Raw genomic sequence first — 27,045 nt, forward strand, 5'->3', positions numbered from 1 at the left:
CATTCTGTTCTTTTCCCTAGAATATGATAGCTATAATTAACCTGTCAATGGCTTCTCTTCATATTAGAAAGAGAGTCCAAAGTCCTAAACTTGTCCTACAGACCAGAATAGGTAAATCCACAGAGACAGAAAACAGACTGGTGGTTGCCAGGGTTGAGGGGAGGAAAGAATAGGGAGTAATTACTTAATCAATATATATATATATATATAATCTTGGGATGGTGGAAATTTTTGGAACTAGATGGAGATGGTGGTTCCACAACATTGTGACGGTGCAAAATGCCACTGAGTTGTTCACTTTAAAGTGGCTAGCTTTATGTAATCTGAATTTCACCTCAATAAAAAGAAAAAAATCATTCTCCCTGACATGTATTCATCTCTGTGTGGGGTCACTTGTCCTAGGGAGCTATGTGGAACATGTCAGATATACTTTCCCTTCCCTGTTACCAGCCTCCAGCCACCTGTTGGGGGCTGTCCCCTCCTGCAAAACTGAAGCCTCTCTGTTGGTGACACGCACAGTCCTTAGATGGAATCCAGCCTGGCTCCTCCATGGGTGTGACTCTTGTACACACATGGGGTCCCAGCTCCTATTAGAGTGAACCTCAGACGCTGACCTCGGATGATAACTTTCTCCCAGGGACCATCTTAAAGATTGGCCGTGATGATATTCTGGGCTTGGCCATGAGATTTTCTAGAGAAAAAGAAATAGGTATATTTTTAATCGGTTAGAATAGTATCTCCACTTTTCACTGACAAATTCTGTGCCTGAATGTGATGCTGGGGGAGAGGAATCTTACTCCAATCTTAAAACCTTGAGGAACTCAAGCAAATACACTAAAATGTGGATAATTCACATATTACATGATCTCATTTATATCAAGAATCTAAAATAGTCAAACTCATAGAAACAGAGAGTAGAATGGTGGTACCAGGGGCTAGGCAGAGGGGGAATGGGAGAGATATTGGTCAAAGGGTACATAGTTTGAGTTATGCAAAAAGAATAAGTCCTAGAAATCTGCTGTACAGCATAGTGCATACGGTTAACCATATTATCGTATATGCTTAAAAATTTGTTGAGAGGGTAGATCTTATGTTAAATGTTCTGATCACAAAAAGAGAGGGGGAGGAAACTTTTACAGGTGATGGTTATGTTTATGGTGATAGTTTTACAAGTGTATGCTTATCTTCAAACTCATCAAGATGTAAACATTAAATACATACAGTTTTTTTGTCAATCATACCTCAGTAAAAAAAGATAGCAGCAGCAGCAGCAGCAAGATTAAAGAATGAGATAGTCGTCTAATCTACCTTGGTCAATCACTTTCCATGATAATTCAGCCATACAAGCTGGGATTCCATCTCCAAAAATGAAGGGAAAGAGCAAAAGAAGAAAGTGAAGTGGTATCTGGTGTTCAAAGAACAGGGGCAGGAGGAGGTATGAGCATCTGAGCTGTGCACAGCTACTCAAATGTCATATTTGATGCTACATGTCTGGTGAATGAGTTTTTCAATCCTGGCAATGTATATCTCTATGATAGAGGAATAAACAAATCCTAAGGTAATGATGAAAGTAAAACAACAACAAACCAGATTGTCAAATTACAATGAAGATTTGTCCATTTTACAGATGAGGAAAGTGAGACTTGGACACATTAAATGATCTACCTGAAGCTATTCAGGTCTGGAGCTTGGTTTAATCTAGTTCTGCCAGTTGACTCTGAGTCTTCCTACAGGGAATTTTTTTTTGATGGGGGGTGGTGGTTGATTAAAAGGAAAATAAACCAGAAAGGGGATAATTGGAATTTCTAAAAGTAGGGCTTATGGTCTGTGGCATATAAAATGCTACAAGGCATCAGGCAAGATAGGGAAACTTGTAGATTTGCCAGTGTGAACTACAGTGATTGTGAATTGGATGTCAATCTGCTCAGTATTGCGGGTTTAGAAGGGAGTAAATGCAGAGAAACTTTTTGGATGAGGTTGAAGCTGGGAGGAAGAAGGGTGGGCTGGATTATAGTGGTTCTCAGCCTAGGGGCATTTTGCACCCCAGGGGATATTTGCTGGTGCCTGGAGACATTTTTGGTTGTCACAATTGTGAAGGATGTCCTGGTAGCTAGCGGGTAGATGGTGGAGATGCCGCTAACACCCTACAAATGCACAGACAGTGTCTCTCTCACAAGAGTATCTTCTCTTGAGATAACAGGAATTATCTGCCCCAAATGATGATAGTGTAGAGGTCAAGAAATCCATGGCTAGAAGACATCTAAATTCTTTTCAAGCTTTTTAAGAGGAATTGTGTGCCTCTATTTCTTTTAACAACCCCACACACTACCACTAAAGGCATTCACCCCTTAGAATCTTAGAAGGAAGATTCTCTAGGAATGACCTACATCCAGCTGAACAAGAGGCCTTGAGACGAGGACAGAAGGAAACTTACAGGAAACTCCAGGAGCCCACAGTGTGTGCAATGACATCGCTGAAATGATGGAGCTTGTTATAGGATGGTTTAAAGGTGATGTGTGGGAATGTGGTGTATTTGGTGAGAGTGATGAACTAATGGATCCCAATGAAGAAATAGGAGAAAGGAGGAGAATTGGAAGAAAAGTTTAAAAATTAGTACTTAGAAAAGGTAATTCTTACTTACACTATTTCCTTAAGGAATTTTGGGATTCTGTCTGTCACAAAGACATATTGGGGACTCTATCAGGAAGAGCTATGCATACCATGATGTTTTCTGTAAGAATAGTTGGAATTATTAGAAAGCTAATCAGAGCAACGACATGATAATATATGTGCTTCATTGAAGCACCTAAGAGTGCTACAGAATATTGTGAGACTTGTAGGAGTAATAATCTGATGAGGAAAATTTCTCAGACAGTTATCCATGCAGGTCAAGAAATACCACAACAGGGCAATGACCGGCAAGGTAAACAGAAATCAAAGTGATCACAGACATTTCCATCCCTAACCTCCCCACACCACCCCCTCGACTAAGTTCCCTTCAAATAAAATATCTTTTTTCTAAGTTTGGTCAGAATCCATTAATAAATACAATGACACTCATGAATGCTCCTACCTTTATTTCTCTCAATATACTCAAGATACAGACACTTCATTCATAACAGAGTTAAGTGACTTGTGCATGTTTACGTAAGCCACAGGCACAACCATGGCTAAAATAACGTCTGGCCCAGAAATTAGGACCACTGAGAAGGCTCATAGGAAGTTCACCACCACCTTGAAGATTCATAACTTTATTGGAGAAGGAATAACTCCAAGGGGATTCAGAAAATGAAGTCACGGGAAGAAGGTCTGTTATTTTCTGGGTCTTGATCACTCTCAATAGTCAGTTGTGGGTTGCTGTCTTTGATTTCTTTTAGTAGCTTGTGGATTCGAGCATCAGATTCATCTATCTTCAACCTGGGGGTACAATGGAAAAAAAATGTTTGTTGCTTCAAGGAGATTCATTCCAAACACCCAGGTGCCTGCAAATCTCATGCTTTAGGGATTTGCAGAGCAGGGGCCATCTTTGTTGATTATTCTATGCTGCAAAGTAGAGTTCCGTATTGACTTGGTAGGGAAAAAAGATATCAGGTTAACACTGTAATGGTATAAAGCCATTTTGGATGTAGTAGTTTTGGATGCTTGAATGGTCTTGGGTGATTATCAAATCATAGTTGGTGTGCAATATGGGATTGCACTATGCAATAGGGAATTGCAATATGGAATCTGTGATATAGCTCCATATTTGTAATACAGCTCCAGTTATATGATACCTACTCCACAACTCACTTTGACAACTTCTCCTACTACTTGGTGGACTCAGGATGAGACATACACACTTGAACCAAGTCAGTTGGATGAGCTTTTTATCCCCCTTGGCTATATGATACTAGCTAACTACCATGCTTTATTTGACCTACGTTGATAGACAGCAGCCTCATTTCTAGGATTCACCTTTTAGTAACCTTATTCAGCCACGTGCATGTGGAAATGGGGATCAAGACAGGAGAGGGAATAATTAAAGCAAAATATGTATAAAAATAAGAGACTAAGGATATTAGCTGCCATGTTTCTTGCTGGCACTGTAGTCCTGGTTTTACTAGCATATTAGTTGATTTTTGTTCTGTTGCTCGAGACTCACAATACATCCATGCAACAAACTTTCAGTTATAAGATGAATAAGTTCTGGAGATCTAATGTACAGCCTAATGACAGTTAACAATACTGTATTATATACTTGAAATTTGCAGAGATCTTAAGTGTTCTCACCACACACACAAAAGCTAACTATGAGAGATGATGGGTGTATTAATTAGCTTGATTGTTGTAATCATTTCACAATGGCTATGTATATCAAAACAGCCAACAAAATAGCTTTGGCTAAAGTAAGAGCTAACTAGCTTCAAAATAGCTTAAACATGACCCTCCAAGGTCAAACATAAGTGTGTTTATTCACGATTGTCAGAGGTTGGTCATGGTCTACGGTAGAAGCACAAAACTAGTTCCTGCAGCAGATCTGTGTCTGGACAAAAGTGTTGAAGGAATCAGAAATGGAAGGTGCACACCAGAAGATATAAATGTGTTGCTCTGAGATTGAGGTGCGCCGTTAGGTTTCTTTCTCTGCAAGCAAGAGAAAATGACAATAGTTAACTTAAAAGAGCTTCTCAGAAGGATATGGGGTAGCTTATAGAATGAAAGAACAAAAATCCAAATTCTGAAATGGCAGGTCCAGGGGCTCCGTGACTTTCTAGGATCTATGATTCAGGAAGAAGCCGTCCTCCCCTTGAATCACTCATCCTGAAATTCAAAGACCAGTAAAGAACGTCTGACTGGCTGGTCTAAAGAAACAGCTCCAATGTTTTCTTTGTGGGGATTTTACCTCGATTGAAACTCACCAATATTATCTAAAGTGAGAGGGCTAACTCACAAGAAAGGGGTCAGGAAAAGAAAAAACTTTAGTGTCCACATATCTCTTCTTTTGATCATCAAGTTATCTTAGGGCCTGAGATTGATGTTAAATAAATATATAATCTGCTTCTTCTACATAATTATCGTTTTAAGCCATCAGTTGTCATGTTGCATCTGAGAATTTAAAGGAGTTTCCACACTGCTAGGAAGAGTTTTCTGGTTCTTTGTTGCCATGCTAGCAAGTAAGCAACAGAACTCAATGACAACTTGCTCCAATGAGCATGGAGATGAGAGCCAATTGGTGATAGCTCCCAGACTAGTCTGCTCACAGACTAATCTCATCAGACAGCAGGTTCATTCCAGAAAACATGTTTCTAAGGCTGACGTCGACCTGCTAGACCTCTGTAACCAACACAGCCTGAAAACAGACTCTTTCCAAAAATATCATGGGAGAGCTGCAGTTTGATTTCCTTAACACGACTGTGGCTGGCTGCCATAACTCTCCTTCACTTAGAAAAGCTGCCAATCCAGCTTCTTGGTTTCAGGTTGAGTTTTAGACTCATCTTACCTGTCAAAGCAACAGAAGGAATCAATGGGTGGGCTACCTGGTGACAAAACATCAATGGATGACAGCTGAACGTAAGCCATAGATGTCGACAACAAATTCCTGTCATTTGTGCTTCTTCCAAACCTTCTATCATGGAAAGAACACTGTAGGGGTGTAGGAGGATCATACCTGAGTGTCTGGAGGGGGCAGCTTTGAAGTTTCAAGGCATCACACAGCACCTTAACTCCACTGTACCCCAAGGAATTCTGGCCCAGGTCCAGAGTGGTCAGGTTCTGGTTGCTGCTGAGGGCAGACGAGAGGTCTTCACAACTGAAAGGAGTGATGGCGCATCCCCACAACCTATAGGTGAAACACAAAAATTAATTCATTTATTCAAACAACGCTTATGGATACCATCCTATATGCCAGGCACACTCTTGGGTTTGAGGATCCAACAGTGAACAACACTTCTGCCCTCAGAGCTCATCTAGTAATAGGAAACAGATGCCATACCCAATAAACAGTGTGCCATATCCAATAAAGGTTATGAAGGGCAAGAGGTAAAGGGAGTAGCTAGGGGTGCCCACTACAATGGTCAAGACGACCTGAGAGGGTGAAGAGAATGAACGATAGAGAGACCAGGGTAGAGGATTTCACAAAGGAACAGACTCAATATTTGAAAGGAAAAAGGAAGAAAAGATGACACACGAAGGATTTTGTTCTGAGTAAATAAAATAATCTTTTTTTTTGAGCTGCAGAAGCAGCAGCTTTAGGCAGGGAAAAAGAGCAACTCAGTTTTGGACAGACATCGAGATTCCGCCTATCTGAATTCCAAGGGAAGTGTCAAGTTGGATGTTAGATGAGTGCACTATCGAGGACAAAGCTTTCTTCCACCTGGAGTTGTCAAATGGGCAGAAGACAGACAAATAAGGGTCATACAAATGTTGACAATTCTTGCATATATATGCATATATATGCACACACACCCATACACACACACACACATAGGAGAAGGGAAGAGGTCATATATTTGCATTCACTCCAGGATTTAGAAGAGGCTAAATATAATACCAAGCATTGAGCATACCCCCTGGCACATTGTTGAATAACATGCATACATATTTCATTATTATAACAAACTTTTCTGATGGACGCAACTAACTCTATTCCCTAGAATGTATAGCTGAGATCATACAGTCAGGAAGTCATAGCTGGCTGGATAAAGGGCAGCCGTCCTTCCCTATGCCAGTAGTGCACTTGATTAAGAGAGCCCCCATCACCATTAACACTACCACTCTCCTGCAAACACGTACGTACCATGGATGGTAACAACCAGTGGTCCTCTACCTGCGATTCCGAGGATTGCTCACTTGGCATCCTCACCATCACAAATTTCAGTCATGCCGGGAGCTTGAAAAATGTCGTTGTCTGGGTATTACATTTGGAGATCTTGATTTGAGTGGTCTGGAGTACAGCCCGGGCATAGGGATTTTCAAAGCTACCAGCATTTCTACAATGCAAGAGACACTGACCTCTACTCCTCCGCTATAACTTCTTGTACTGTAGAGGGCAGAAAACCAGTTATTCTTTGAGAGTCCTTCACAGGTAGGGTTCCAGATTCAAGTGCATCTGACTGATGGAACCTAACTCACACGGCATTGTGAGACAGAACTGAGGTGAGGCCATTTATCTGCTCGTGGAGGCAGCCTTTTCTGGTTCAGCGTCTAATTCCTACCTCTCTGAAGCTGGGGAGCTGGGACATCAGTGGCTTCTTCTGGTTGCCTTGTGGCATTTCATCCTCAAAATTTTTCACTGCTGGTCTTTGGATGACCCAGACTAGAAGCTATTCCTTTAACCGTTGCAGTGAATTTTTTCCCCCAGCTTTATGGAGGTATAATTGACAAATGAAAATTATATGTATTTGAGCTATAAAATGTGATGATTTAATATACATATACATTGTGAAATGATTACCACAATCAAGTTAATTAACACATCCATCACCTCACACAGTTACCATTTTTTATTTGTGGTGAGAACACTTGAGATCTACTCTTTTAGCAAATTTTCCTTATTTTTTGTTGTTGAAAAATAGAGGTTGCTGGAGTTTTTCTTTAATCTTTACTGAGATATAATTGACACATAAGATTGTGTGAATTCAAAGTGTGTGTTGAATTGATACGATTATATATTGTAAAATGATTGCCACCACACCATTAGTTAATACCTCCAACCCAACGCATAATTACCTTTTTTTTTTTGTGGTGAGAAGATTTAATATCTATTCTTTTAGCAAGTAGATAACACAGTATTATTAACTATAATCACCATGCTGTACATTAGATCCCCAGAACTTGTTAATCTTCTATCTGGAACTTTGTTCCCTTTGGCCAGTGTCTCCCCATTTCTCCCATCTCCCAGGCCTTGGTAACCACCATTCTACTCTCTGCTTCTGTAAGTTCAGCTTTTTTAGATTCCACATATTGGTGATATCCTACAGCATTTGTCTTTCTCTGACTGTCTTATTTCACTTAGAATAATGCCATCAAGTTTTACCCATGTTGTCGCAAATAGAAGGATTTTCTTCTGTCTCATGGTTGAATAATATTCTCTTGTATGTGTATATCACATCTTCTTTATCCATTCATCTGTTGATGGATGCTTGGGTTGTTTCCATATCTTGACTACTGTAAATAACGCTGCAATGAACAGGGGAGTGCAGATATCTTTTTGAGATCCTGCTTTCATTTCCTTTGGATAAATACCCAGAAGTGGAATTGCTGGATCATATGGTGTTTCTACTTTCAATTTCTTGAGGAATTCCATACTGTTTTTCTTAGTGGTTGCACCAATTTTCCTTCTCACCAACAGTACACAACACCAACACTTGTTATCTCTTGTCTTTTTGACAATAACCATTCCAGCTGGTGTGAGGTGATATCTCACTGTGGTTTTGATTTGCATTTCCCTGATGATCAGTGATGCTGAGCACCTTTTCATGTACATTTTGGCCACTTGTTTATATACTTTAGAAAAAAGTCTTTTCAGGTCCTCTTCCCATTAATTTGATTTTTTTGCTATTTTTTTTTTTTAAGATTGGCAACAGTTGTTAGCTCAGGTGCCAATCTTCTTTTTTTTCCCTTGATTTTTCTCCCACAATTCCCCCAGTACATAGTTGTATATTTTTAGTTGTGGGTTCTTCTAGTTGTGGCATGTGGGACACTGCCTCACCATGGCCTGATGAGCAGTGCCATGTCCGCGCCCAGGATGCGAACCAGTGAAACCTTGGGCTACTGAAGGCGGAGCGTATGAACTTAACCACTCAGCCACGGGGTCAGTCCCTATTTTTTTTGCTATTGAGTTGTGTAAATTCCTTATATATTTTGGGTATTAACTCCTTATCAGATATATGGTTTGAAAATATTTTCACCCATACCGTAGGTTGTCTTTTCATTTTTTGTTTCCTTTGGTATAAGAAGATATTTAGATTGATGAAATCCCACTTGTTTATTTTTGCTTTTGTTGCCTGTGCTTCTGGTTTCACTTCCAAAAAGAATCATTGCCAAGGCCAACATCAAGGAGCTTTTGCCCTGTGTTTTCTTTCAGGAGTTCTAAGGTTTTAGGTCTTATGTTTAAGTACCTTAATCCATTTTGAGTTAATTTTTGTGTATGGTGTAAGGGTTCAATTACAATCTTTTGCATGTGGAGAGTTCTTTTCCATTTATTGAAGAGACTGTCTATCCCCAGTGAGTATTCTTGATACCCTTACCAAAAAGTAGTTGACCATATATGTGGGGGTTTATTTCTGGGCTCTCTATTCTGTTCCACTGGTCTGTTTGTCTGTTTCTATGCCAGTACCACACTGTTTTGATTACTATAGTTTTGTAATATAGTTTGAAGTCAGGAAGTGCGATGCCTCCAGCTTTGTTGTTTTTTGTCGGGGTTGATTTGGCTATTTGAGGTCTTTTGTGGTTCCCTAGGAATTTGGGGATCTTGAAAAAAAACTTTTTGAAAAATGCCATCCTAGTGGATTTTTAAAATACTCCACTGAATTTATTCCCATCCTTGGTATTAGAGCTGGAGAGATTTGCTCCAATAACATTTCATTTCAGATACAGATTAAAGTTCAGAAAAACATAACTTACCATAGACATCTTAAATTACACAGTGGTTTCTTCAAAGCCTCGCACAGAAACTTAAGTCCAATAATTCCTATGTGATTCAGCCCCAGATCCAAGTGCATAAGGCTTGAATTTTGTTGGAGAAGCGTTGAGAGATGATTGCAACCATCACTGGTTATGTTGCAGTACCATAGCCTAGAAATCAATCACGTGGAGAAAAAAAAACCTTGTTAGTCCCTCACTGGTGAGATGCACCAAAACCATGATCGTTGACCTCAAGCCACAGGTTTTAGATAAGCCTGGAGACATGGAAATGAAATCATGAGATGAGGCTGGCTCTCAGTTTGCAGCCAAGGGCACAGGGACCTCAGTCCTACAACCACAGAGAACCAAATTCTGCCAACAACCTGAACGAATAAATGAATGGATTCCTTCTTACAGTCTTCAGAAAGGACCACAGCCTTGCTGACACCTTGGTTTTATCCCAGTAAGATGTGTATTGGTCTTCTGACTTACGGAACTATAAAATTGTGTTAAGCCAGTAAGTTTACATTAATTTGTTACAGCAGCAATAGAAGACCAACACAGCTGCCTTTTAATTTTCATGAGCTCTAAGTGATTATATAGGCCTTGGCTTCCACAAATGTCCCTGTGACATGGCCAGACCCTAGGGAGTGGTGGTCATGTGATGTATTTAGGGATATGGGACCACAGGCAGCCTCAGCACCCGTGTTCCCCAAGATGAGGACCATAGGACCTGGAGGGACAATAGGAATGGACAACAGATTTGAGGGTGACCCACATGGTCTGAGAGGAGCCAGCATACATGCCTATGGTTTGGTAGTTTGTAAATTTATCGAAACTTTGATGACTACGGGGTAATAGAGGAAGGCCCCAGCAAATTAAGTTTTGACAATTTAGCAAAATAGGGGCATAGATTTAAAAAACTGAGTTGAGGTTTAGAAAGAAAAGGACTTGACCTATGTTTCCTGAGATTCACACTGTCTACAGGGATGCCAGTTGGTGAGGTTCACTGTCTAAGTCTCAGTTTTCTTATCTGCAAACTGGGAGAGATGAGGGTTTTATAAGTCTGGGAGGATTCAATGAAATAATCTTGGCAAGACTTTAGTGTAGTGTCTGGCACATATTAGGGGCTTAATAGGTGTTGACCATCACTATTTTGTTTTTCTTTTTTGATGCCTTGGATGGCAGCAACTTCTAACGTAAATTGATGTGAATTTAGGGCTAGTGGCTGGGGAGCATCTTATTCCATAGGGAACCGTATATTATTTTAGTGTTTGGGGGCTTAGCCAGTGGGGAAAAGCCTTTCCTTTTACCTCTCTTCAACCATGAACTAAATACGTCATGAAATTTTAAGTGAGTGAGTGGTTTTCAGAGACTGGGTGCCTTAAGGCATATCCTAGATTAAAACTAGTTTATAGGAAAAGCAGACAATTACTAACCATCGAAGGCAATTTTGTAAGCAAGACCACCAGAGATTTTAACGCTGAATAGGATCTATGAATAGAAACCCTCAGTGAAGCCCCATTCCTTTCTAAAAATCTGTCCTATGATTTTAGTATTAACAGGAGGATTATACTGAGCTCGTTGGCGAATATTAACTCCACGCATACTGAAATACACGTAGAGTTTGTTACATAGTTCCCAGAACACACGTTAAAAATATCAAACCTGGAAACCAGCTACACCCCCCAAATGCCTATAGAATATTGACACCACTTCTTGTATTTGTTCTATCACCCTCTCCCAGGTCTCATCAGATCTAACCATCAGTATCACATTTGGTATATTCAGAGGGATTATTAAATGCTTGCAGCTGTCCTACTTGAATCCAGTATGTGTGCACGTGCACACACACAGAGCCAGCAGGGACTTACACCAGGGTCTGTAGTTGACATTCGGGGTAACTCAAACCCTCACACAGAAGTTTCACCCCTCCATCTCCGAGAGCATTCTTTGCCAAGCACAGGTGTGTCAGCCTCTGGTTGACAATCAAAGCAGAAGACAGTTCCTTGCAAGAGGCTTCTGTAAGGTGACAGTTTTCTAACCTGCAAAAGCACCACACAAGTGGTAAGATGGTGAGAACCCAACTTTCTTGGTTGTTTGCAATTGCTAGAGTCTGCCCCTACAGCCTTTCTTGTTATGTGCTCAGTCATGTGCTAGTGTTTACAGTCATGAAGGACCAAGGATGAGAGAAGAATAAGATGAATGAGACATCTGCTTGGGACCAAAAATGGGAACCAAGTGTCAACATCCGTAAGATCTTCCAGACAAGTTGCCCAGAAAATCCAGGAGTTATCGTTGCTTTTCTCTATGTGGCCCCAGGTAAAAAAACGGAGATGCTCCAGGGAAGAGAGGAGACACTTACGACAACCTCTGCAGGAAGCACTTTGGGTGTCTCAGAGTCATGTACAGCAACTTGGCATCCTCATCCAGAAGCTCGTTTGCTGTGAGGTTCAGGCATGTGAGGGACTGGTTGATTTCGAGGGAGGAGGAGAGATCAGCCCATTGATGGGTGGTGGCAGAGCAAGATACCAAACTGCAGGAGAAATTGGAACAAGTCATTGTTGAGAACAAACAATGGAGAATCGTCTCTAGTTTCATCTCTCACTCCTCTCCATTATGCTACTCCCGGGACCAAATTATCTGGAGCAGTGGTTGCCAAAGTGTGGTCCCTGGACCAGCTGCATTGGCATCCTCTGGCAACCAGCTAGAAATGCAAATCCTCAGGAGCTCCAGATGTAGAGTCTAGTGATCTAGTTTGAAGGTGTCCTGCGATCTTTTGGAAGATGTGTTAAATTCCTGGACCATACACCAAAAGTTTGATTCAGAAGATCCTGGTGAGACCCAGAAATTTGAATTTTAACAAGTTCCCAGGTGGTGCAGCCACTGCTGGTCTGGAGACCACATGTTGAGAACTACTTATTTAGAAATCCAGTCAATCAAGCCTAGCATGCAACATGGCACCCATATTCTATTCCTGGAGATAGAAGTTCTTATCATGGGAAAATGGAACTTCATGGAATATTATGTATATCATCTTGGCCTTTGGGGTGAGGTTTCTAAAACAACCCTGATTTTGCCATTTACTATATATGAAAATGTAGTCAAGTTACTTAACTTTGTTAAACCTCATTTCCATCTTTAAGTTGGAAATAAGTCATATCCTCACGTTGAGTGTTTAAAGTTGATAACTCACATGAAGCGCCAAGTGGGATATGTGCCACATAGCTAAAATTCAGCTAAAACACTTTCTTCTCTTAGAGTCTAAACAATAATTGGGGAACCAAAATTAACTAGCGATTGGGGCACGAAGTAGAATGTTAATTGCTTCCAATGAAATAAGCCAAACTCATATGGAGCCTACTCCTCCCATTTTTGGTGTTCACTGAGAAACAAATTAGTAACCCAAATCTTCAAATCACACAGTTTATTTTCCCCACATGCATCCCCACAGGAAGAAGAAAGGAAGGTCATTAGGAATTGTCGACAAGGATAGCAGCTACTATTGAATCCATATGTGCTCAGACTTGGTTTCATTCAATCCTCAAGTCCTTTGAGATGTGCGTTATTCCATTCAACTGGTGGAGAGGAGAGCTAGTTAAATAGTCCAAGATTGTATCAGTAGAGGCAGAGCCACAATTTGAGACCAACTGATCACCTTAAACTGTGTTCCTGTTAGTACTCAAATGTGGTCAAGTGAGGAGTGAGGATAATCATCACCAGAGCAACCATGAGGAGAATTTCCCAAGGGGAGATCTCTCAACCCAGAGGGAGTACAAGGAAAGGGAAAACCTGATGCTCCTGAAGTGTCCTTGCCTGGAAAGATGAGGCCAGTAGCTGGTATTCTGAATCACGATAGAGGAGAAACATGAACTATACACAAAATGTCTCTGATAGAAGATGATATCCAATTTCTGGGAGTTTCTTTGGATTCAGGGCTGTTATGTTTGGTTGTCCAGGTTGTTCATTGATCAACATAAGTGGAAACTAAACTCCAGCCCATTTTCTATTCTGGGACATGTGCCCTGAACAGTACTATTTCCAGCAGAGTAAGGGATTATTTTTTCTAATTTACACAGAATTGTTGTATAGGCTTGTGGCAGATCTGTTTATATGCTGAAGGTTTTCAGTGATGGTGAGATATACCTGAGATATTGTAGGTGACATTTTGGGTGCCTCAAGACGCTACACAATGAGGGGAACATATCATCCTGGTCATTTCCTTGAAGTGTGAGATGCGTCAGAGTCTTGTGACCACCAAAAGTGATGCAGAAGTTTTGATAAACATCAGCTGGGGAAATATTTTTGAGGCTAGGGAAAAGAAAACAAAGGTGAGATCTTGAGTTTCTATTTCTATATTGCATGTAAGTAGAAACATAGGACTGAGATATATTTAAACTTTACAGACTAATTTTTCATCTTTATTGAGGTATTACTGACAAGTAAAAACTGTATATATTTAAGGTGTATGACAATGTTTTGATATATGGTTACCTTGTGACATCATCGCCACAATCAAGTGAATTAACATGTCTATTACCTCACATATTTTTCTTTTTTTTCTTTTGGGTTAAGAACACTTAAGATCAACTCTGCAAATTTGAAGTGCACACTACAGTGTTGTTAACTGTAGTCACATTGCCCTACATTAGGTCTCCAGACCTTGTTCATCTTGCATAAGTGAAACTTTGTACCGCTTGGCCAACACCTCACCTCAGAAACTATTAGAAGCCCCAATCTCTAGTCATCTCAGACTTTCACAGAAGCGAAGTTGGTCATCAACAGTTGTTTCAGACAAAAGCTGTTCTTCTATGGCTTTTTGTGAAAAATAAGGAAGGGTGGTAACTCTCTTCCCTGAAGTGTCACCCATGGACACATTTCACTGGCACTATTTCCTGCTGAATGCTTTGACTCTAAGGAATGCTCTTGCATTTAGAGTGGGGATCACATGTATCCCTAAGTGGGCAAGAGCTCTTATTTCTCTACGTTGAGAAAGAAGAGATATCTGCAGTTTGAGAAGGTCTCCTTGAAATAAAAACTCACTTAGCTGATGAATCGTGTTTATTCTTCTCCCCGCATTCCAACTTGCTCAAATTTAAGCTTGCAGGTCTTTCTCAGCACACTATCCACATAAACGAGCCTCAGGTCCAGGAAGACTCTGACATACTGTCTTACATGGCAAAAGCACACTCTGTTCTGAATATAAGCATTTAAGTTATGTAAATTACCTTTTTCTGGTGTTTCTTAGCCTCAGCTTTTCTTTCCAACTTTATTCAACTACATATTATTTTTAAAATCATATCCAAACAGACACATATCCAGCCCAAGTGAATTTTACTGCTCAGTTCTCAGGCCTGTCTTGGCACATTGCTACCATTTCTACGTAAGTGGTGCCCAGTCAGGGGTGATTTTGTACCCCCTGGGGACACTTGGCAATGTCTGAGACGTTTTTGGTTCTCACATCTGGGGGTGTGTGGCTGCTACTGGCATCAGAAGGTAAAGGCCAGGGATGCCCCTAAACATCCTACAATGCACAGGTCAGGCACCCCTCCAACAAAGAAATATACAGCCCAAAATGTCAGCACAGGTTGAGAAATCCTGCTCTACGCAAGCCCTATGTTTGTCATAATAGTATTAAAACTGCCTCCAGGATCTTCATTTTCTTCGTGGTACTTTGTAGACATCCAAACCATATTTCACATTGTATGAAAATCACTTTATAAAAAAAATAGAATGGTAGTTGCCAGGGGCTAGGCAGAAAGTGTCATGGGGAATTATTGTTTAATGGGGACAAAGTTTCAGTTTTGCAAGATGAAAAGAGTTATGGAGATGGATGGTGGTGATGGTTGTACAACAATGTGAATGTAAAATATGTCAATGAAAATGGTTAAGATGGTTTTATGTTATGCATATTTTTCAAACAATAAAAAATTGGAAAAATTACTTTATGTGATTCTCTCAGTAGACAAATTTAAGGACTGGACCATTTCAGTTCCTTGTGTTGAGCACCTGGTTGGAGTCTGGAACAGGAATTCAAATATCGCTCCAATATTAAAAACGTCAGCAGCTTTGTCATGCCCTTGGGGTTTTAATCCAGGGGTTAGCTTCTACTTACACCACTTTCTGGAGATTACAGGTAGCAGAGGCAATTTTTTCACAAAGAATCTTCACTGATGAGGTACTAAGAAAGCTCTGACTGATGTCCAGAAATATCAGATTCTTGTTGGAACCAAATATGGAACAAAGACCCATCCAGAAAGGAAGTACGTGTTCATCATTCTGGAACCTACAGGGAAGAGACAAAGGAGGGAATTTACCAAATATTGCTGGAGAGAAAACTAACATTTGTCCCTCATCATGAAGGTATTTAGAGTTCTTATGGGCATACACCCCTAATAAATAAGTTTAACTTTAAACATTGGATGATTTACTCACTTAGCACCACTATCAGAAAACTCATTTCCCAAGTCATATCACTGGATAAAGAACTTAAACTTCCTCCACAACAGTCTAATGAAAGGGTTAGAATAAGTTAAAATTCTAAGCATATCGGGGCTGGCCCCGTGGCCGAGTGGTTAAGTTCGCGCGCTCCGCTGCAGGCGGCCCAGTGTTTCGTTAGTTCGAATCCTGGGCACGGACATGGCACTGCTCATCAGACCACCCTGAGGCAGCGTCCCACATGCCACAACTAGAAGAACCCACAACGAAGAATACACAACTATGTACCGGGGGGCTTTGGGGAGAAAAAGGAAAAAATAAAAAAATCTTTAAAAAAAAAAATTCTAAGCATGTCATTGGTAAAACATTGAGAGCAGTATACATCATCGGTATACCTCCTGCCTTGAGTGTTAAGTTGGCAGAATGAAAGTTCTCACGAGGGATAATACTGACTTTAAGCAGGAGGGGACAGGAGACTCTGTCCTCTTCCTAATGGAGCATGGAGTGAGGCTGAAGATAGGCAGAGCTAGTAGAGTAAAAAAAAAAAGAAAAAAAAATCAGAGTTCTTACCTCTCAACCTGAGTGTCTGATTCCGATGCAGTATCATTCTCCAGGAATACTCCCTTTTCTACCTGCAGTGAAATTTTCTGCAAGTTTCGACAGTGCTGGAGGCAGAATGATGCATGTATGATGTCCATTTTATTTTTCAAATGCAAGGATGTTTCCTTGATGTGGGCCATTGCATCCTTTACAAGCTGCTCCTCTTGAGATTCGTAAAGACAGTACAAAACCTCCTGCATTTCTGTCACTGATAAGGGTTTATTCTCAGTGGACTTCACTCTGCATTCGAGTAATTCCTGCTTGATCTTCAATGACACGTGGCAGCCAAAAGTTGTCTCCAGCTCCCTGGCTCTCTTTTCATTCAATAGGCCGAATAAGAAGTACCCCATGTGGGTCAGGCTGGGGTTCTTGAGTCTTTCTTCCTTGGAGAGCAGCTTCTGCACACCCCCAATGTCCCACCTGCAGCTATTCCCATCTTCTTCCTCCTCTCTCTCCAGAACATAGAACAAGGCAGCAAGAAACTGCTGGATGCTGAGGTGGATGAAGGAGTAGCAGCCCTCACAGTCTTTGCCCTTCTGGAGGATATTCTTGTCCAGGAAAGGATGGAAGTCAGACTCCTTTACCCCAAGTCTCTCGAGGTCTTCTCCATCAAACATAGATGTCTGTGTCCATATGCCCTCAGCAGCCAGGAGACACAGAGCTGTCACTGGAACTTGGAGGAATGGACCGGGGCAGCTGCCAGGAGGTGATGTGAATTGGCTGCAGAGGAAATGCAGGAACAGTGATGTGATGGTTTGGCAAGTTGGGGCGGGGTCTTCTCCCTTCTCCATCTGCAGTTTCATACAGGTGCAGACGATCCAGCACACAGCAGGAGCTGAGCCCAGGTGGAATAAAGCTGCATTGCTCTTCATCAAGTCAAAAGCTCTCAGTGCTTGGACCTCCTCTTCAAAGTGTTTCAAGAAATAGGCCTTTCTGTCCAGCTCTAAGAACCCCTCTATTTCTATGAAGAGTGGCTGTTCAACCAAGAGCCGGAGCTCTCTCAGAGTCCCGGGTCGAGTAGTGATCAGCAAAGTGGCCTTGGGTAATATTTTTCTCTTCAGCAAACTCCCCAAGAGGACAGGCACTGGCTTCTGCTTCTGCCAGTCACAACACATGTCATGGATGAGTGCCCCCGAGGGGACTCTCAGCTCATCGAAACCATCGATGATGAACAGGACTTTCTGAGCTTGGGCAAAGATCTCCGGAATGGCATCCTGCAAATCTGGCCAGTTCTTAGATATCAGCTCTGCAAAAGTGCACGCCCCCTTGTGGTTGAGTTCCTTACAGCTGAGATAGAAGGCAGCATTAAATGTTTCTGCGAGGTTGTCCTGTGTCCAGTCCAGCAGCAACTTCTTTGCCAGTGTGGTTTTCCCAATGCCTGCAGGACCATGTAGCACCACCGTGTGTGGAAATGGCCCTGTAAGCATTTTAGGATTACAGAATGGGATCAGAGTCTCATATCTCTGGGTGACAATATGGACGTTTTCACTGGCTCCAGGCCAAAAGTTCTTCTCCCAAATTTGACAGAACTTCTTCTTCATTATACTTCTATATTTATCTTGTTTACCTTCAGTGATATGAGGTAGGAAATAGACAGGATAGAGTCGGTTATTCAATAGGAAAAAAATACTTTAAGTAGGAAAGGAAAAAAAGAAGTGAGGTTTATGAAGAATCAGCTGACAGCAAACTCACTCCAGGAAGATATGATACAGACCTGGATTTTCTCCTTCCAACCCTTCTTTTGCTTCTCCTGAGTTTGTGATGTCCTCTTTCTGTACTGGTGTAAGCTCTGCATAATACAAATTAAAGTGAGCTTGACGCAAAAATAGGTGTACTTCTTTTATCAGAAATATGATGTGAAAGCAGGCTCTGAGGTGTCCAAGAATCTAATCTGAGTTCTTTGACCACAATATGTGCTGGGAAGTGCAATGGCTGGGTTTATAGAGATGAACAGAGCAAATGACTCCTGAAATCAAGTTACATGTCTCTATCCTATAGAGTCATCACAAGAAGTACTTGCTCTATCTAAACTCAAATGATTTATCGAAACTACTTGTCTATCTTTTCCACTGGACTAGAACAAGCACCAGGAGGTCAGGGCATAGATCTTCACCATAATAGTCTCAACACATTACAGTCACCCAAGTGTTTGAGTAAACAAGTAGTGGAGTGCCAACTGTCTGGAATACCAGACAACTCTAAGTATCTACCCAAGATAAATAAAAATATGTCTACACAAAGACTTGCACATGAACGCTCATGGCAGCATCATTCAAGACAGTCAAAAAGTAGAAACAATTCAATGTCTATCCATTGATGAATGGGCAACCCAAATGCGGTATATCCATACAATGAAATATTATTCAGTATTAAAAAGGAATGAATTCATGATACATGCAACAACATGGATGAACCTCAAAAACAATACGCTAAGTGAAAGAAGACAGACACAAAGACCACGTATGTCCAGAAAAGGCAAATCTAGAGGACAAAGTAGATTAATGATTTCCTGGAAGTGGGGGACAGAGATCAGGGAGTGACTACATATGAACGTGAGGGATCTTTTGGGAAGTGTTGTAAAATTGATAGTGGTGATAGTTACAAAACTCTGTAAATTTACTAAAAGTTATTAACAGTACACTTAAAATGAGTGAAGTTTATAATACATAAATTGTACTTCAACAAAACCATTTAAAAAATACTACCAGGAAGACTTGAGAGAAAGACTAATGTTAAACTAACCACAACATCAGTCAAGGCGAGTCACCTACCTACAACAGGTCTCAATTTTCTCATCTGTGAGTTGATATTGTTAAAGTCGTCTGAGTATCTGAAATTGAAAAATCTAAGAGAAACTCTATACAATGTACTCCTAATTTTTAAGAACTAGTTTCATATGAAGTTCTATGAACTGAATTCTCTCCAATGTTCATTTTCCCCCTTTATTCTTACATAAAGGAGGAAGGCATTCTCCATGAGACAATTGGTGATTATTAAGTAGTGGAGAAAATGAGGTTTTAGAGAGATGGAGTTCCCAAAAGGAGTGGGAGAGCACAACAAGGAAGAGTATGCTCCACTTAGCTTTCTCCAACAGTGGATGTTCTAAGACCAACCTGGCTCCTCCTTTTCTTTTAAATGCTGTTGTATTTCTTCCAGGTTTTCACGTTTTGATTCCTGAGTCCATGTGATCCCTGAAGAAAAGAGAGGACATTATGGGTTTGTCACTGTGCTAGTATTGAACCTTCTGTTTAGGAGAGAGTAGGACATCAAGACAGTTCAAGTTCAACAATTGGGTCTCAATATTTAAGCCCAGATTACACAAATAGGATGTTAACGAGGTACTGCAGATAAAATTAAAGTGTGTCAGGCCACGATCCCAGGCTCACATGCCTTTTCTGGCAAGTGAATTCCTATGAAGTTCAGAACACATGGTGAGAGAAATGGATGCATAAACACAATCACTCTTTCCTAAGGGCATCAGAAAGATTTCATGGATCAATTCCCTGGTTTCTGATGAGGTAGATGAAGTTACATTGTCTTGGGAAGGAATAGAGGAACAGAGTGGAGTCGTAATGGGAGAAGAAATATTTCAAGCTCAACATTGGATAATGAAGAGGTGAGTCTGTGGAACTTCTGAAAAGATATCCAGGAGGCAACTGGATATGAGCACCTGAAGTTCAGGGAAAATGCCGGTCTGAAGATATCTTTTGGAAAGTCTTCAGGATATAAATAGCCGGTAAGACTCCAAGTGATATCAACTAGGAGCAGTGTGCTGAGTGAAAAAAAATGGCCAACCAGTCATCCATTTTGAAGATTAGGTGAGAGAAGAGGGGCTCTGAAAGAATTGAGGAAAAATGATCATAGGCAAGTAACAGAATACAAGAAGCAATGTCATGTTGCCAAGAGTAAGGTTTTAAACAAAGAACTCTCCAGTGCTAGTTCACTCAGAACATTTGATTGAATATCAGCCTCGTGGCAGGTGCTATTCCTTAAAGCTTTGTCAAATGTCACATCTACTAGACCACCAATTGATGTTTGACATTTAGGTCATCATTGTAGGACATTTATGTATTGTAGGACATCATTGTAGGATGTCATTGTAGGGTATTTGTGTATTTACATATTGACAGATGTAGTCAGATCCTCTGGGGTTTAGGTGAATGGTGGTGGCTTCACTTTTCAAACCACCCCCCAGTCTACTACTGCCTTGAGCCCGAGTCATATTTTTAAGGATATTGGTGATGTCAAGAGAAGAGAATGTTGGAAAATCACTAACTCAAAAATCTTTTTGACCAGGATTAACAAACTTGTTTTTCCCCTGCAGAGGGCTAGATAGTAAATATTTTTTGCTTTGTGGCCATACTGTCTGTTGTAACTACTAATCTCTGCCTTGTAGGGTGAAAGCAGTCATAGGTATTATAAAAGCAAGTAAGTATGCTGTGTGCAAATAAAACTTTGTGTTTACTGAAATTTGAATTTTGTATGATTTTCATAGGCATAAAATATTCTTTTGTTTTTTCCCAACCATTTAAAAAATGTGAAAACCATTTTTAGCTTGTGGGGTTACAAACACATGTGGCAGGCTACATTTGGTTTGGGAGCCACGGTTTGCTAACACTTGACTTAGATTAAAATCCAGCTTATCCAGATTCCAAGGGAAAGCTCATTTTCTTTCCCACATTTGCATGTATTTACTGATGTCTAGTATAAATACTGCCTCATTTTAGCTTTATTTATCTTACTACTGCCCACCTGGATGACAGCAGAGATAGGGACTTAAATTTCTTTGCATTCCTAGTGCTCAGCACCATATCTTGTGTAATTAAAACCAGTCCTTGGATTCCAAAGTCTCATATGAAAAAAAAGGCTGTAAATGAAGTAACTTACCTAATGATGGAGGCTTATTTTCCTGAAGTGACTTCAAAGCTGCTTCTGAAAAAGGAGAAGGTGGAAGAAATTTTCACTTTTCAGAGCCAAGACCTTTGTAGGTGTACAACTCTGAGTTTCTTCATGCTATTTTCAAATTTGTAATCTCCAGAGGCCAGCTAGGGGCTAAAACCCTCACCTGTCCATGGAAGACAGGGAAAAGAAAGCTAAAAACTGACCCCTGGCTGGAATAAAACTGGCAATTAAAAAATCATAGGATAGGAAGTAGAGATGTTTTAAATATCCTTGTTGAGGAGCAAAAGACAGAGAAAAAGAACTCTGTAGAGCAGTGCTCTCCAAGACAAATATAATGCCTGCTGCAAAAGTAAGCTGCCTATGTCATTAAAAATTTTCTAGTAAGCACATTATAAAGGTAAAAAAAAAGATGAAACTATTTTTCATAAGTTTTCAGTAACTATCTCAAATGTTATCACTCCAATGTGTAATCAATACAAGAGTTATTGATGAGATAGTAATACAACAATGCAGTTAAAAGCTAGTGCCTATTTTAGTCTTATGGCACACCTGAATTCAAACGAGGCACGTTTCAAAAGCTCATAGCCACATGCAGCTACTGTATTGGCAGCAGAGCCCTAGACGACATTCTAAAACCTTGGAAGCACATTGGCATCATTTGGGAAGCCTTTAAGAATCCCATGGCCAGGCGGCATACAGATCAGTTAGCTAAATCAGTATCTCCAGTGAGAGGTCCTGGATGTCAGTGCCTTTAAAGCTGCCCAGGAGATTCCCAAGAACAGCAAAGTTGAGAACCACTGGCCTAAAACATGCTTCTCCACTTGGTGATTTTGCTCCCAAGGGGACATTTGGTCATGTCTACAGACATTTTTGGTTGTCACAGTGGAGGGAGTGTGCTGCTAGCATCTAATGGGTAGAGGTGCTGGGATGCTGCTAAGTATCCTGCAGTGCAAAGGATGCCCCTTCCCTACCAAATAAGGATCATCCAGCCCGAAGTGTTATTAGTGCTGCTGAACTAAAGGAAGGAAGGAGTTTGAATGTGTGTGTGTGTGAGAGAGAGAGAGAGAGAGACAGAGAGAGAGAGAGAGAGAGAGAGAGAGAGAGAGACAGAGAGAGAGAGACAGAGAGAGAGAGACAGAGAGAGAGACAGAGAGAGAGACAGAGAGAGAGACAGAGAGAGAGACAGAGAGAGAGACAGAGAGAGAGACAGAGAGACAGAGAGACAGAGAGACAGAGAGAGACAGAGAGACAGAGAGAGACAGAGAGACAGAGAGACAGAGATGTTTACAGACATAGCATATGGGGAAAGGAAACTTGATAAGTGGGAATTGAAAACAAAACAGAGGGTCTATAATAATTTAACATCTTGGAGGACATACGAAAGAATGGGATCGTGAATACATTTCAGAAACTGTCCTGGGGGCTGGCCCCGTGGCCGAGTGGTTAAGTTCGCGCACTCTGCTGCAGGCGGCCCAGTGTTTCCTTGGTTTGAATCCTGGGCGCGGACATGGCACTGCTCATCAAACCACGCTGAGGCAGCGTCCCACATGCCACAACTAGAAGGACCCACAACGAAGAATATACAACTATGTACCGGGGAGCTTTGGGGAGAAAAAGGAAAAAAATACAATCTTTGAAAAAAAAAAGAAACTGTCCTGAACAGGAGAAGGGATGCATGGTGAGGAGGACAGGGTAGATATACAACACTTGGAAGGAGCAGAAGTAGCTAGAATATAAGAACCAGGAAAGACACCACTGGACTTTATGAGGATCTAGCATTTGTGTTCAGGACAGGTGGCTTCTCCAAGGCTCAATGTATTTCTGTGTTTCTAAAACCATGGAGAGCTTTCCTCCCAGGACACAGTGTGGACTTGTTTCTGCTTACCCTTGAGTTCATCCTTTGCTCTCTCAGACAGGTCTGTTCGGTTCATTTTGTCAAAGACCTGGATGGTCACCATCTCTACCCAGTTTCTGGGACATCGGTTGGTGAGAATTTCTGCCAGTTGCTTCCCACTGGCCTCTTCTACCTCTGTCTGGGGGATGTGCTGTAACTCATCTTGCAGGGAAAGGGTCCTCAACAAGGACTTGAACTGGCTCAACTCCTCCTGGTCTAGCCGTTCCAGAAGAGGCTGCAAGTTGAAATCCAGCTGTCCAGAAGTTACCATCTTGTCCTATACGTGGGATCTGAGCTTTCAACATTAAAGAAGAATTAAGGAAGAAATGGAAAGAGACAGTGAATCCCTACTCCTATCTCAAATGTTGGCTGCCTCTGTGCCAGTAACTGGGCTATTCTCACTGCCTAACTTGCTACTTTAAGAACAAACTCTCCAACAGAGGTAAAACTCACACAGAACTCTCTTACTTCTTGGCTCGACATAGCAGTTCCCATTTGAGAGTCTAGGGCCTTTTTGAGAATATGAAAATCTCTGAGGGTAGGTAGGAAGTCCGTGCTGATGGATCTCCCAGACCTAGCAGATCATCTGTTAGTTTTCAGTAAATTTGATGGACAAATGAGCTAATGACAACCATGACTTTAGCTCTCAGGAATGACTTGATGTGTAGCTATCTCAGGATGTTCATGGAGCTTGAGTACTAGACAAAGATCTTGAGTTGAAAATATCTGAACAGATACTCACTATACGGTTGAGTAGTACACTTTCCCAATTCACTGTTGCTTAAAAAGAGTCGTTTCCTGACCTCAACAGACGTAGATCTGAAATCCTATTCACTTAACAGCTGAGTATTTGAGCCAAGGGTCCTAAGCCTGAATTTCCAGTTGTAAAAACAAGTATGCCATCACTCACCTCATTAGGTGGGTGTGGGCATTCCTTTATTCAAATAAAAGGTCCCATTGGATGCCAGGAACAATTTTAGAACTAAAGTGATAGCTGTAAAGATGGGTCAGAACCCTGCCCAGTTGGGGTTTTTACTCAATTTGACTACACATATGGGGTGGGAGGAGAGGAAACATTTCATAAATGAATGCAAACAGAAGCAGGTGACATAAAAATATGAAGATAATGATATAGGGAAGTAGGATGAGGGTTATTTTACCTCATGTGGCCATGGACATTTTCTCAGAGGAAATATCATTTCAACTGAAAACATGAAGAGTGGGAGCCACCAGTTGTGGGCATTCATGGGGGATAAAAATTCTGAGCAGAGTGGACAACCAATATCAAGGCCTGGGGCTGAAATGAGTTCAGTGTGTTTGAGGCAAAGAACATAAGGTGTGTATTGGCTGGAGCAGATGGACACAAAATGCTATTCACACCCAAGGATCAGCCATCCTATCAAGGTGGCAGTTGCAGGTAAAATTAGGATTTTTGATTTGACTCTAAGTGCAGCTCTAAGGTTTCCAGCAGGGATACCACACGATCTGATCCATATCAGAAGCACTTTCTCATGCTGCTTAGGGAGAATGGAGACTCACACCAAGGAGCTGGTAAAGAAAAATTTCTCAGGACACTCATTGAAGAAGGTAAAGAAGATGTTATTCGAGAGGAACTACTACAACAGGGGGTTTGAAGTAGGGTAGAGGGATGGAACTCAACCACGAATACAATAAGAACAAGTGGAGATTGATAGCCAAGGAGCAGGGTTAGGGTCAGTGGATGGAAAACTACTAAGAGGAAACATCAAGGCTAGGGGGATTCTTGCCAAATCGACTCAACAGGATTCTTGCTGAGGGCAGGCCAGGTGATCAGCTATCACCCTGGGGGATGAGGAATTTGATCCGATATTGATCATGATCTAATACCAATGGTAGAGGATTTGTGCTAAACTGACTCAACAGGACTCTTGCTCAAACTGGACTATGTGGGCCAAGGAGAGAGCCCAAGGATGAGGTCTAGTGAAAAGAGGACTCAGAGCACTGGTTCAAGTTTGGTCAAGGAGAGTCTTTGTCAGTACCTACTTAGGATCTGAATTCTTCCAGGTGAGAGTGGGCTCAGGGACACCTTGATAGTCTCTGTGAGGTGCCATGCCCTGCAATCAGCCCTTTAGGCTTGCCTTATTTCATCCTTACAGTATTCCAGGTGCTATACTCTCCAGGATCAGATATTGATCCTGAGGTACCAGAGAAGTTAGACAGATCATCTAAGTTTATGTGGCCACAAAGGGGCAGAACTGGGCTCTGAAGCAGGTAAAATAAATAGCTCCAGAGTCCATGTTTCAGCTGATCACTCTGCTATCATGGCTGTTTGATCTCGGGCATAGTCATGGAGAACTAATTCAGGTTACATCTTCAGAGAGAAATCAATAGTTTGTGATTGATTGGACATGGAGGGAGTGAGAACGCAATAAGCCTCCATTTGAGCCCGGTTCCTTACTCCTCTGGCTGCTTCCCAGATACCCTTCACAGTGAGGAAGTGGTTGGGTTTAGGGTTAGGGTCAAGAACAGTCCCCTCTGCTGTGTGTCTGAGGTGCACGCCCACTCTACTTGATTTTTGTCACCAGCTCCATCACAAAACCATGTTTCAGCCAAGGGTGGGCATGGGACATTGCTGCCCAATGAAGTTAGCCAAAGTCTTTTTGGTGGGGGTTTTGAGAATGTTGTTGCTGTCTTGATAAAAAGGGGCAGAAACAGCTGTGTACCCTTTGACCTTTCACCCTGCCTGGTAAGCAGAGATGATACTTGCAATCTTAAAGGTAAAAGGCCCTGCTCAGGGCAGCAGAGCTGCAAGAGGGACGCTGGACCCTGTGGGGGTTAGGCTGCTGCACCTGAGTATACTCCAGACATGGATTGAGGGATAAAGTCAGCTGAAGCTTCCTTATATCTGAAACCTCAGGTGTGAACATCCTACCCTAAGAACAGGAGGCTCATCCCAACTTCCACACTCCCCAAGCCTGCTGGACTGCATACCTCATAATTCTGTTTGCACTGGGCTTTGAAACAAATCCTGTGGACCACCCAACATGTAAGCATATACATTGTTTTCATTTTTCCTAAAATTCACATAATGAAATTAACCATTAACCATTTTAAGTTCAGTGGCATTTAGTGCACTCACAATGTTGTGCAACTGTCACCTCTGTCTAGTTCCAGACATTTTCAGCACCCCAAAAGGAAATCTCATACCTATTAAGCAGTCACTCCCCCTCCTCCCCTCTCCCAGCACCTGACAACCACCAGTCTGCTTCCCGTCTCTATGGAGTTCCCTATTCTGGAAGTTTCGCATAAATGGAGTCTCACATTATATACGAAAGCTAACTCAAAATGGACCAAAGACTTAAATGTAAGAGGAAAAACCTAACGTTCGAAGGTATTCATGAGCCGCCTAAAGTTTTATGCAGGCTTAAGAGAAAGGACATTTCCTCACAAGTGTGTCTTCTCATATTAACAGAGGCAGCTGTGCTTCTCCCTTCCTCCCTCAAAAGGCAAAGAACCTCTGTGCAGGATCCTCAATACCCTCATTTTTTTCTAGTTTGCAGAGTCTCTTTTGGTCCTATGATCTCCTCAAATTTGTCTTCAGGTCACATTTACCAGCAGATTTCATATTTCTT

General features: G+C 41.4%; 1 protein-coding gene across 1 annotated transcript; it reads right to left on the reverse strand.

The window, feature by feature from the left end:
* Window positions 1-3,281: 3,281 nt before the first annotated feature.
* Window positions 3,282-23,705, reverse strand: NLRP2 (NLR family pyrin domain containing 2). Its single transcript, XM_046682098.1, has 11 exons — window positions 23,426-23,705; window positions 21,526-21,570; window positions 19,752-19,829; window positions 16,609-18,205; window positions 15,716-15,886; window positions 13,747-13,911; window positions 11,966-12,136; window positions 11,475-11,645; window positions 9,601-9,771; window positions 5,645-5,815; window positions 3,282-3,417 (listed from the first exon to the last, which is right to left on the reverse strand). Exons 1-11 carry the CDS (start codon window positions 23,703-23,705, stop codon window positions 3,282-3,284), a joined length of 3,156 nt encoding a protein of 1,051 aa, XP_046538054.1.
* Window positions 23,706-27,045: the final 3,340 nt, after the last annotated feature.

This window comes from Equus quagga, chromosome 13 (assembly GCF_021613505.1).
Source record: "Equus quagga isolate Etosha38 chromosome 13, UCLA_HA_Equagga_1.0, whole genome shotgun sequence".
In the NCBI taxonomy this organism is placed as follows: Eukaryota; Metazoa; Chordata; class Mammalia; order Perissodactyla; family Equidae; genus Equus; species Equus quagga.

What these genes read in the sequence shown, in the direction of transcription:
- NLRP2 (XM_046682098.1), bottom strand. Translation starts at nt 23,705, where the DNA reads ATGGTAACTTCTGGACAGCTGGATTTCAACTTGCAGCCTCTTCTGGAA. An exon ending in AAATAAGCCTCCATCATTAG is followed by an intron (nt 19,830 to 21,525) that starts GTAAGTTACTTC and finishes TCTTTTCTTCAG; the next exon opens with GGATCACATGGACTCAGGAA. An exon ending in AAAAGAAAAGGAGGAGCCAG is followed by an intron (nt 18,206 to 19,751) that starts GTTGGTCTTAGA and finishes ATATCACTGAAG; the next exon opens with GTAAACAAGATAAATATAGA.